The following is a 13,324-nucleotide window of genomic DNA, read 5'->3' as shown; positions in this document are numbered from 1 at the left end:
TGACCATATTTACAACCTAATGAAATGGACTTCATGACCATACTTACAGCAAAATGAAATGGGCTCCATGACCATGCTTACATTGTAATGAAATGGGATCCATGGCCATACTTACAATGTAATGAAATGAGCTCCATGACCATACTTACAATGTCATGAAATGGGCTCCACGACCATACTTACAATGCAATGAAATGGGCTCCATGAACATACTTACAACGTAATGAAATGGGATCCATGCTTTCCTTACAACATGGGAACCATGCGATAATGATGTGTGTTACAGTCAAGAAGTTTAATGTATTATTGATTTTATATTGAATGAAACAAATTGTCTGCATATGAACCAACACAGATTTGCTCACACTCTCTCTCTCTCTCTCTCTCTCATACACACACGGCCTTGTTTATAATAAAATCAGAATTCAGAGTTAATCAATTTTCAGCTATTTCAATTTATGTGGTAATTATAGTCAGACTAGCAATGTAAATAGGGATTTCTTCAGTTAGCTAAAGAAACAGACACAAAACTGGAAACAGCATGGACCCAGAGTTGCCAGCCCAATTTGAGCTGGCAGGCAGTGTATATGATGTTTTTATTTTGCCATTTCTAGCAAACAGTATAGGATCAGGTCTGCTTTATCATTATTCAACTGTTAATATCTTTGTCTGTAAGATTTATCATTAAATGCATATCTTTTATATATTATATTATTGCCTGCTCTAGAGGTAACTTTTCTCCTATAGTGTTGTCCCATTGGGCATAAAGTATGTGAGTTTGGTTTAGGGACTAAACCCTTCAAGACAACACCTTAGAACTGGCCTGGGCAACTTCCTCCAGGGCATGGGGCAGATAGTTAATTTTTAAAGCCATACCTTTTAATATAAATAAGCCAGTAAAACCAGGTCACTAGCTGTAGTTTGCCCACCGATGCATTAGAAATACAGCATCCATGTAAGAAGGATATAATAGATTCAGTATTTCGCACAACTTAATGTGATGTTATAAGACTGAGTGCATGCATTAGTGCCCTCTGGAATGGGTGTATGACTGTAGCCATGGTAACCTGTAGTAATTCATAATGTACTAAAACAAATGTGCACAGCTACAGTGGCCTAGTGGTAAGAGCGTCCGCCTCGGATGCGGGAGGTCATGGGTTCGATCCCTGGCCGAGTCATACCAAAGACTTACAAAAATGGTACTAACAGCTGCCTCGCTTGGCGCCCACCATTAAGAGCTTTGGGTTAGGACTGGTCGGCCTGGTGTCAGGATAATGTGAGTGGGTGGGACATCATGCTACATGTCTGCGGCATGATGCCTCAGTGCTAGACATCACTATAAACTGCCACACTGCAGACATCGAAGCGATATGACTGAAAAATTGTTAAAGCTATGTTAAAAATCCAAATCACACACACACACACACACTAAAACAAATGTCTGTAAATTGTTAGTTGGAACTAAAGAATTTATCATGCAATGTTCCAGTCATGGATAGATAATGTCCAATTCAAGTCTGCCTGTATTACTGGTAGACATGTGGATTTCGTAATTTGGGATTAATTTCAAATAGATGTCATGGTGTTTTATTTAGTTCAGAGTATACTTGTGCTTTTTAGGTTGGTGACATCCAGGAAGTAGAGTATCCACCAGGACAAGTCTTGAAGCTGATAACACGAGCAGTACAGCCACCAGTATTTGGCAACTTGTCATTATAAATTTTATGTTACCGAACATCAATGTTTTGTACTTATCTTATTTGTTGTCTTTTACAAAAACACATTTGACTTTAGATAGTATATATCAAAATTTTAATTATATTCAACTGAATTCAGTGTGACAACTACAGTATAAGTTAGTTTTTATGCCAAAAAATAGCAGGGGTTAGTAACCTTTTCTAACCCTCACCCACTCCACCTCTCAAGGCTACTGCATTCATGTTGTGATTCTGCTTGATGACATTCATTCTTTATTTGACAAAGGGGTCACAAGAACTATGTTGAATGATATTTGTGTTTGGTGTTTAATGTTATTTAAAGCTGACCAGCAGCAAGTCATAGTAAAGGCTTGTAAATCCAAGATTTTTCTAGCTTATATCAGAATGAGTTGTCTCCCTTTGTATATTTTGAGTAATAGAACTTTTCATAAGGACAAGCGGTACTAATTCAGTTCCCATAGTAAACCTATGCAAACACCATGATATTAAAAATTCAATAGCTTAAAATTTCTGCGTGCTCATGATCAAACCTATATTTATTAGTTATTTTCTGTGTGAGTCAGCAACCGACAGTTTATACCACGATAAACTCAGAAAAAAAATGTTAAACTCTTAAATATTGCAAGTTTATCTTCACCTAAAGACCAATGATACATTTCAGACATTTAATATTTGAGCTTTATTTAAGAAATTAAGAAAAAATATTAAAATAAAGCTGTCTTATAAGAATTATCTTTTTTTAATATCACCATTTATCTCTCTTCAATTTAATGCTGAAATATATTACCAGCCTTGTCATATTATGTAATTAATGAGTAAAAGGTCAAGGTGACCAGTTGTATGTACATGTATTATTACAGAAAAAGAGATTTAAATGACAAAAATTACCTAACATTCCCCCCCCCCAGAAGACATATAATTTAAAACTAAAGTAACATAGACATAAGTCCATTAAAATGAAAAATATGAACTTTCAAAACATTCACTGAAAGAAATTAGAGGAATGCAAAGTCATGAGAGGTCATCACCATTAAGCATGGTGGAAGAGACCTAAGTGATCAGATCTGAAGCATTATGTTTCAAAACACAACATGGAAATATCATATTGCTTACTGTAATTACTCTATAAATGGTAAATTGTATAAATTTTATATATGCATCACTTAGATATAAACCAAAGTGCTAAACACTCCACCTAATATAGTCAAATCTACACACAGTTCCCCCTCCCCCCTTCTTGGCAACACCTGATATATCTGAATACACATTTAATATCCTCCCTAAAGTCACTCTGTGGTTTACAAAATGTCTTAATTTTGCTTGTTCTTCACAAATAGAATGACGATTGCATTTATAGTAAAGTTAATTGCACTTGCATATGTGGAGTCACTGTATTGCTTTGGATGTCTATAGGACTCAAGGTACTAATTCAGTTTCCATAGTAAACCTATGCAAACACCATGATATTAAAAATTCAATAACTTAAAATTTATGCGTGCTCATGATCAAACCTATATTTATCAGTATAGATGAAATGTGGATGTCAGCTTCAGTGTAGAGGAAAGGATATGAGCAGCAGCATTTTCTGGACCTGCATTTGTTTGAAACATATGCTTTCAATTCCGTACCAAAGAGTCAGGTGCTAATTTTAGTAATGAGTGTTCCAAACTCAAGTCTGTTAAAGGACTGAAATTCCATCAATAAAACAATGTCTCTAATTCTTTTTCACTTACAACTAGGATAAGCTCTCAAAAGATTCTTTTTCCTACAACATAACTTACATTATTAACCAATCATGGTCAGCCTAACCCATATATACTCTATTTTAGGTTCACCCATTTCCAGGCTGGTTCCCATTTGTCCATACCATTAGTACGGTGTGTCCATAACCAGCCAGCTATGTTGAATTTAACAGTTCTTATTGCAATGTATTTATTCACCCTTTTATAAAATTATATTAGCTCTGAATATGTTTGCCTCACATTATTTCTTAAGTTTTGTATGTTCCAAACAAAGCATCCTTGAAAAAAGAAAATGCAGGGCTATCTAGCTATAATGGCACCAGGAATTTTTCCTGAAGTCTGTTATTTAGTGCATCAGGAAAGGGTCAGTATATTTGGGAGGAATGTGTCTGAGTTGATTTAATTATAAGTCACATGAAGATTTTATTCCTTCCTAATGCTTTTAATTCCCACACTATACTTTCTAAAATTTTAAATGTATATTATTGTATGTGCCATTAGTTTTGTGTAAAATGTTGTACTCTTTACATTTTGTAATGTGCAAATAATCATGTCCTACCCTAGCTGTAAGTAATGTACAATTAATGGACAATAAATAATGAGTGATTCTCTAACTTCCAGAAATTCCAGAATTCTTGACATCAGAGGAGTGTGATATTATAATCCAAACAGCGAATCATGTGGGACTTAAAATGAGTGGTGTCTTTGGAGGTGATCTAGAGGAACAGTTGAGGACCAAAAACATTGCTGATGTCTCCCACATCAGCAATCAGACATGGCTAACAATGGCAGAGCTTGGAAATTTGGGGGCATCTCTATTAAACAGGCAATATAGGATTATTCATTCAACCAGACCTCTCTTATGGCTCAATGAAATCTTTGTCATACCAGGTTCTGGTAGGGGTTGATCTAAACATTGCTAGCTTTTAAACTGAGATATATAATTATTCTAGTAAAGTTTTGGATTCATAAGTTAGTCAGGTTTCTTCATAAAAACATGGATGATATAAATGCACAATTGTAATATTTTGTTTTTTTTATGCTTTGAATGGACCACATAAATTATTATAGGTAAGACAGGCTGTCACTTCTGCATGAAAAACATGCAAATTATCAAGCTGTGAGACTGATACACACAGTATATAAAATAGGGTACAATGTCTCATCCAGTACGATAAATAGGGCAGTTATCCAGCTTTGCCTCATTATATTCTATCACTTCTATAGTACATTAAAATATATTTACATTGTATCACTTATGTACAAACAGAGTTGATGAACTTTATGGTGTAGACAGTGTATTATTTGGACAGAAGGTTAAAAAGTAAATAAAAAACAAGTGACACTTGTCAGTACCAATCATGCAGATATTTACCAGGCACATATCTCTCAGAGTCACAGGAGAGTTTTGTTGAATTAGAATTGGATTTATTCAGACTTGTTATACTGTTATACATAGCCAGGGGAGTTGAGAAGGGTGCGATATCACCCCCACCTCTAATCTTCACTCGATTAAATTGTTAAAAATCAGATATCTGCCAAAATGTTATGGCTGCCTAATTGTCTCCCTTTCAAAACGTCATCCTTTGGACTTTAATTATTTTGATAAAGAAAATTACAGATATCCTTGAAGGTCTGACAAATTTGATATGTTCATTCCCCATTTTTTCAATTTTTAATAAAAAAGCTGTGTGTATTATTAAATAGCCTTTTTGGTGCAAGAGAGGGGTAACACATCTTCCTTTTGGTCCAATAGAGATAGGTGAAACATCTTCCTTTCAGTCCAAGAAAATTAGGTGACATATCTTCCTTTTGGGGTTCTAGTCTGCAACAGTTTGCCAGACCATAATCTTCCTCTATGCTACAATCCTTTCTATATTTACTCAAGAGATGAATATTCTTCATGGTGAGGTCATGCAACTGAGAGTTGTCAATAGTTGTAACAATAGAAAAATATCAATGTATGTTTTTTCCACTTGTTGAGATGATGCTTTTGAGAGTTGTCATTAGTTGTAACGATAGAAAAATATCAATGGATGTATATTCCACTTGTTGAGGTCATTCATTTGAGAGTTGTCATTAGTTGTAACAATAAACAAATATCAATGGATGAATATTCCACTTGTTGAGGTGATGCTTTTGATATGTGTCATCAGTATTTATAATGGGCAATACTGCAATATATCAACATTCCACTTGTTGAGGTGATGCTTTTGATATGTGTCATCGGTATTTATAATGGGCAATACTGCAATAGATCAACATTCCTCTTGTTGAGGTGATGCTTTTGATATGTGTCATCAGTATTTATAATGGGCAATACTGCAATATATCAACATTCCACTTGTTGAGGTGATGTTTTTGATATGTGTCATCGGTATTTATAATGGGTAATACTGCAATAGATCAACATTCCTCTTGTTGAGGTGATGCTTTTGATATGTGTCATCGGTATTTATAATGGGCAATACTGCAATAGATCAACATTCCTCTTGTTGAGGTGATGCTTTTGATATGTGTCATCAGTATTTATAATGGGCAATACTGCAATAGATCAACATTCCTCTTGTTGAGGTGATGCCTTTGAAAGTTGTTATTAATATTCACAAAACCATAGTCTCAGTATGAGAATATTCTTCATAATTAGTGATTCATTTTGAGAGTTGTTATTAATATTTAGAATAGACATAATCTCAGTAGATAAATATTTGTCATAATATTTATAACACTATTCATGAGATACAGTTTTCACTCTTTCTAACACTATTCATGAGATACAGTTTTCACTCTTTCTAACACTATTCATGAGATACAGTTTTCACTCTTTCTAACACTATTCATGAGATACAGTTTTCACTCTTTCTAACACTATTCATGAGATACAGTTTTCACTCTTTCTAACACTATTCATGAGATACAGTTTTCACTCTTTCTAACACTATTCATGAGATACAGTTTTCACTCTTTCTAACACTATTCATGAGATACAGTTTTCACTCTTTCTAACACTATTCATGAGATACAGTTTTCACTCTTTCTAACACTATTCATGAGATACAGTTTTCACTCTTTCTAACACTATTCATGAGATACAGTTTTCACTCTTTCTAACACTATTCATGGGAGACAGTTTTCACTCTTTCTAACACTATTCATGAGATACAGTTTTCACTCTTTCTAACACTATTCAAGGGAGACAAAAAATGTAAAAGTGAGTTGACTTAATACGTAGGTATATTCCAACAAGTTGTTGTTGTTGTTGTGGGGTTTAACACCATTTTTCAGCACACAATAGGCTATGCATGGCGGCCAGTATTAATGGTGGAGGAAGAACCTGGGAAAACCCCGGGAAGAACCACCGACCCACGAGAAACTACTGGCAAGCATTCTCACATATCCACATTGGCCAAACCCTGGACTCGAACCCACACAGACAGAGGTGAGATGGCAGTGATCCATAACGGAGAGCGCTTTAGACCACTCGTCCACTCGGAGCCCCCTATTCCAACAAGTCAAATGCTTATTAGACACAAAAACATGCAGAATAGTTAACGATGATAAAACTATGTTACAATATAGCTCTCAAGTGCCTAGTCTTAAAATAAAGTGAAATTAAATAGGAACAACAGAATAAAACTTAACAATTAAATAATATTAATAAGCATGCAAGTACTATAAGAAGGTGGTAGAATAATGAGGGGCTTTTTTGTGAGGAACCACAATACCTCAATGAAAGCATTATATGAACAACATTCTCTGTCAGTTTAAGAAATTTTTGAGAATTGTTTCCCTTTAAGAAGGCCACTTTTTTGAGGTACCCAGTAGTTTGCCTGCATATTTATACAACTTTAAGCAACTGGAAAAAACAACAAAAATAAATATAATTAAGTTGAAGGCATAAAACCGAAATTTGATTGCTTTAGTACCATAGAGTAAAGAATTTTTTATTATAAGCTATAATTTTTGACTGAGAAATTATGAATCATTTAGAATGATATGTCTGAAAATTTAACCTTAAACATTTATCATTTCTTTCAGAGTTGCCAGTATTACAGAGCTACCAGCATTAGTCATTACAAGAAGTGAGAAACTCCAGGTATAACGTCTTCAATAATAATGCTGTATTTGTACATGCTGCAAATTTGTATAAATGTTATGAATCTTTTCCTTCTACAGAGAACAGAGGAGTAAGCATTTACATTATTATATGTTTGTCTAGTCTTCTAATCTGAACAGAACCACATAAATAAAAAAACTCATGAATTATTACTGCAATAACCTGTAAATTACCTGGGGCAACAATAAGCTAGCATGGTATTTATGTATGATTATACTGATCAAAATCAACAAAATTCACAATTGCTGATAATCAAAGAAAATTCATGTTATTGCATTGCTGATAAGCAAAGCTAATTATAGGTTACTGCATTTGTATGGGAAAATATGAACAAGATTTTTGGATGGAAATACTGCACAACCTTGGGAGTGCAGTATATCCATCTGAAAAAACAAGTTCATATTTTTCCATTCAAATGCAGTAACCTTTCTATTATATGCTCATTTTCTTATTCTACCTAAGGCTTAATTATCTAAATAAAAATACACTACAAGAAACAAAGTAACTGAATGTATGTCATATTCCAAACTAAATACACAAGTGCAAATTCATCATTACACAACAACATTATTAATGCACACATAACTCTGCCCAGATAAATTTGAATTCAGTCACATGCTAGACATAACCTTCAAAAGAAAATGGCATTTTGGTCTACTTAAAATTGAAATTTGGAGCCATATTTTGAATGAATGTGCATATAATGCAACAACTTTTCCATTTGATCTGGAATGAATCATTTCTATGAAATTTTGTGATTACACACTGGTTTTTTCTAGACCAGTTCCACATGAAGTGCATCAAATTTCAGTGGTAATGAGATGGAGCAGTGTGTTGACATCTGCAAGTGTGTTTCTGTTCTGTCATTGAATGTTAAAATCATAATGTGGGAAATATATGAAGTATTTCAATTGCAATTATCAAAAACATGCTATGGAATATGTTTATTTCATTTTAAGTGCAGTAAGGAGGATGTAATTGCACTTGGAATGTAGTCAAAATTACAATACAATTTTGAAATGTGTAATCAAGCTTGAGAACCCATGAAATGGTTCTTGTAATTTGGATTTGCAGAACTAAGAAAATACATTTTGAGGAAATTCAAGATGTTAAACAGTAAGTATATTTTTTGCCATTCTTATTGCCATCTAAAGATGATGGTTTATGCCCTGTCAGTTGCATGTTATTTGTATTAACCCAGCAATTTTATGAAATCAGGCATTTATCGCCTGCCTAAATCCGGAACATTGTATCAAAAGTTAACGTGGAATGTGGCAAAACAGCTGCTATGTGGCAGTCCATGAAACATCTGCTTTAGTTCATTCAGAAACACATGATTTGTTTACAAATCAAAAGTCTTGGCATCTGCATCCATTGTTTGTTTACAATAGAAAGTAGTTTCTTTATGAGTGCAATATGATGTTGTTGTTATAGGGTTTAACGCCATTTTCAGCACAAGATAGGCTATACATGGCGGCCAGTATTAATGGTGGAGGAAGAACCCGGGAAAACCCCCAGAAAGAACCACTGACCCATGAGAAGCTACCGGCAAGCTTTCTCACATATTCACATTGGCTGAGCCTGAGACTCAAACCCATGCAAACAGAGGTGAGATGGCAGTGATCCGTGACACATAGCGCTTTAGACCACTCGGCCACTCGGGGCCCCAGTGTAGTATGAAGTTGCATGCAAGTTCAATATCATAAAATACTGAACAATTCTGACAATGCAAAATTAACGGATAAAAAAATGAGCATATAATAATTCAGGTTATTGTATTAAATGGTAATAAGCCAAGGTAATTCAGGTTATTGCATTATCTTACTGATTAGCAAAGGTAATTTAAGTTATTACAGTATCTTGCTCTTACAAAGTGAGGCTGTGTGAGTATGCCACATATATATTTCCTGACAAAAATAGTGGGCTGCTTGCTTTAAGTCTGTTATTGGACTGGGCTGCTTGCTTTAAGTCTGTTATTGGACTGGGCTGCTTGCTTTAAGTCTGTTATTGGACATAGTTGGTCCCAGTTTCTAAACTTAAATGAAAATTTAAGATAATAAAAAGGACATGGCAATAAATAAATACACGTATGAACATCTAGATAATATGGTGTTCATTTCATCCTTGAGGCCTGGGACACACTCATAATATACTTCATCTCATCCTTGAGGCCTGGGACACATTCATAATATACTTCATCTCATCCTTGAGGCCTGGGACACACCCATAATATACTTCATCTCATCCTTGAGGCCTGGGACACATTCATAATATACTTTATCTCATCATTGAGGCCTGGGACACACTCTTAATATACTTTATCTCATCCTTGAGGCCTGAGACACACTCATAATATTCTTCCAGCCAAGGTCAACAATTTGAGCAAATGTAACTTGTATCCTCAACAAAACAAAAAGGCTATCTGGCTGTTACAAAATTATATTGCCTGTAGTGACCTTTCAAGGTTGATACCTATCTTACCAGGTACTTTATCACTACAAAGTATTTCCCCAGTGTAAGCTGTTTGACTCATTAGTAGTGAAGATACTGGAATATGAGTAGTGAAGTGGGCCACCCTAGCCTCAAGGGAAATTAGCATTAAAAAACCCCTGGGCCACTCTAGCCTCAATGGGAAATTTAACATTACAGAAACCCCTGGGCCACTCTAGCCTCAAGGGGAATTTAACATGGGAAAAAGTCTTGGGCCACTCTAGCCTCAAGGGGAATTTAACATGGGGAAAAGTCTTGGGCCACTCTAGCCTCAAGGGGAATTTAACATGGAAAAAAAAAATCTTGGGACTGTTGAGCAACAAGGGAAAATGGAACAGGGTCGGGACCCTATTTTAATACGGTCCCGACCTGATGGGTCTATGGAAATGGAACAGGGGAGAGGGATAGAACACACACATACACACACACATACACACACACATATATATAAAATAAAAAAATCTGGCTAGGCAATTGAAAGTCTATCTCTTTTCGAGAGATGTGGGTGGCCCTGAAAAGGGCCTTTGGTTTTATGTTAATACACCCTTAACATAAAGGGCATCTGTGACATCTTCTTCTTCTTCTTAAGCTTCGCCTAACTGTAGGACCATACATTAACACTCTTTTGAGGCATCCTTGCCTCTCAACATTACTCTTCGTATCCATAGGCTGGTGTCGGTCCTATGGATAACTGTCCATTTGGATCGGACATACATCGGTATGTCCGTCCTGAACATCATCGAAGACACAAGGGTGGAAGATTCAACGTCGGTCCACATCTTGAGGCACCGAGAACAGGTGAATGAATGCAGTGAACTGCGCTTATTTATAGGTAGAAAAAGGATTGAAACAGATTGAGTTCATTGACCAATCTAAACACGCGTTACAAAATTCAGTCAGCCCGCATCCAATCCGAAGAGAGCAGTCTGTGATGTCACGTGGTCTATATAGATTCGCTAGCGCCTGTGCTCAGTCAATTCATGCGACAGTTATTCAACATGATGGAAACTCAGAAAACGATCAATTGGGGTGCACCAGCAGTGGAGACCACCCAAAGGAACCCGGACTTACTTTCAGAAGAGGTGAACTGGGATTTTGTGGATTTCCTTACCTCGCAAGAATTTGTTCCGGAACCTTAGTCACCTTCTCCTTCATTACTGCACGTGGAGAATTTTAGACAGAGACAGAAAGAAGTATTGGAGAAATTTATACAACAGCAAAAGGAAGCGGAACAAGCTTTTCTCCTACAGCAACAACAGCAAGAAGAAGAGGTAAGAAAAAAACAAGAAGAAGAAGAAGCAGCAAAGAAACAAGGGTGTGAAAATCAAACGGTCATGGTACTGTTAGACATTTTAGCGGAGTTAAGAAGTCTGAAACAAATGTATCAGACTTCTTTATTACGACCGAAGAGAATACGACCTTCCCGAGCTAAACACTCCAACCCTGTGACTAAGCCTACCGTGCCACCCTTAGTGATTTCAACCAAATCATCATTATCATCATCAACAGTACGCAGTCCAGAAGTAGGCCTTGGCCTTGGCAAAGGCTTAAGACAGTTAAAGTTGATTGCTTAAACTCACCCCTACACCAAAAACCAAAGGCCCTTTTCAGGGCCACCCACGTCTCTCGAAAAGAGATAGACTTTCAATTGCAAATAACTTTAAAAAAAAAAAAAACATTTTACCCTTATAGTACGTGTGTATGAATGTGTGAGTGTACGTTCTTATTTTAAAATCAAAACTCAAAGACACTTACCTTTTTATACCTAATTTATTCTTTTATAAATATTTACAATCCAATTCACAATTCACAATTCTCAACAGAACACTTTAAAAAGTTCATACACTTCTTCTGTCTCATTGTTTAGTGTCTTTGTTTTTTAAATTTCTTCACCGTCACATTCTTTTCCTCCTCTTCCTCCTCACTTTCTTCCCTTCTTCTTTTCTTCTCCTGTTTCTTTTTCTTTACCTGTCTGCTTTCTTATTCTTCTTCTTTCCCTGAAGAATCCCTCTCTTCTGACTCCTTTTGTTTCTTTTTTGGGCAATCTGGAGACCAGTGTCCTTTTTCTTGACAATAATAACAGGTATCTTGACTTTTGTGTTTTCTAACCCCTTTTTTTCTTTTTTGACGGTCTGGACACTCTGAAGACCAATCCCTTTCTTCTGACAGATATAGCAAGTATCTTCACTTTTATCTCGCAAGGAAGGAGAGTAGTCCGTCGGCTGGTCTGAAGAGAATTTTCTAATGACGCCTCGCAAAGCTCTGATGAAACGTTCGATTTGGGTAGTCTCTTCCATCGTTGTGCTCGGTTTGAGAGTGAAATGAACAGTGAAAGGACAAGACACACACCCTTTTATATACGCTGGTCTGCTATGAATATAAATTAGTCCATGGTGTTTAAACTTTACTCATTTGACGTTCTGCTATCAAGATGAAACGATCCAATTCATTTGAGAAGAAAGAAGAAGAAAGTAAGAGGCAGAAACGTGATCTATCGCCTCGTACCAGGGCTGAAGTCTTGGCACAAATTCATGCCAGTGATTTTGAAGAGGACATGAGTGAACCAGAATCCAAACCCTCTAAACAAAGTTCATCACCCTTAGTCAACCCTGAAAAATACTATTCCATTCGAGAGACGGAAAAGCTTCCCTCTAGAAAATTTAGAACCACGGCTTACAAATACACGGTGAAATTTAAAGATTTCAAGTCCGAAGTACCGTTGGAGAAAGCAGAAGGGTTCATCACCGAAATGTGGGATTCTTTGCTCACCACACTCAAGCGACAATGTCAACCCAAAGAAGACGATCACTTGAGACTTTCCATACAACACGACGGCTTGAAATCCCCGGTTTGGATCGAGTTTAGCAGCCCTGCAGAATTCACCGCTTCCAAAGTCATGGACAAGATTCAACACGTACAACAATCCAATGACCAGTTTGACATCACCGATGGAAAAGCCACACTGGACATGACCCATGTCTCTCCTCCTCAAGGGACTGGACGCAGTAAGGTGTTATTGGTAGACAACCTTCGCAACACCAAAACAAGTCTCGTCCGAATTCACAACCCTCACGACCAGATGTGTTTAGCCAGGGCTATCGTGGTGGGACGAACCTATGCCAACAAGAACGACACGGTAGAATGGAAAAGAGCCTGGAAAACTATTCGACAATCGGACTGAGCCAAACAACGAAGTGAAACAGAACTCCTGTTACAACAAGCCGGCTTGCCCAAAGACACACCCTGCGGCATTCCTG

At 36.4% G+C, this 13,324-nt stretch overlaps 1 protein-coding gene across 1 annotated transcript in view; it reads left to right on the top strand.

Moving 5' to 3' along the window:
* Window positions 1–541: 541 nt before the first annotated feature.
* LOC149780891 (transmembrane prolyl 4-hydroxylase-like) overlaps window positions 542–13,324 on the top strand; it is a 40,442-nt gene continuing 27,659 nt past the window's right edge. The window contains exons 1-4 of the mRNA XM_089936244.1: window positions 542–583; window positions 1,621–1,702; window positions 4,082–4,286; window positions 7,499–7,556. Of these exons, the coding sequence (XP_089792370.1) occupies window positions 542–583; window positions 1,621–1,702; window positions 4,082–4,286; window positions 7,499–7,556 (387 nt within the window). The remainder of the gene's footprint in view (window positions 584–1,620; window positions 1,703–4,081; window positions 4,287–7,498; window positions 7,557–13,324) is intronic.

Source organism: Sinohyriopsis cumingii, chromosome 16, assembly GCF_028554795.1.
Source record: "Sinohyriopsis cumingii isolate HCF-2022 chromosome 16, ASM2855479v2, whole genome shotgun sequence".
NCBI lineage: Eukaryota > Metazoa > Mollusca > Bivalvia > Unionida > Unionidae > Sinohyriopsis > Sinohyriopsis cumingii.
This window is presented reverse-complemented; position numbering and strand designations above follow the sequence as displayed.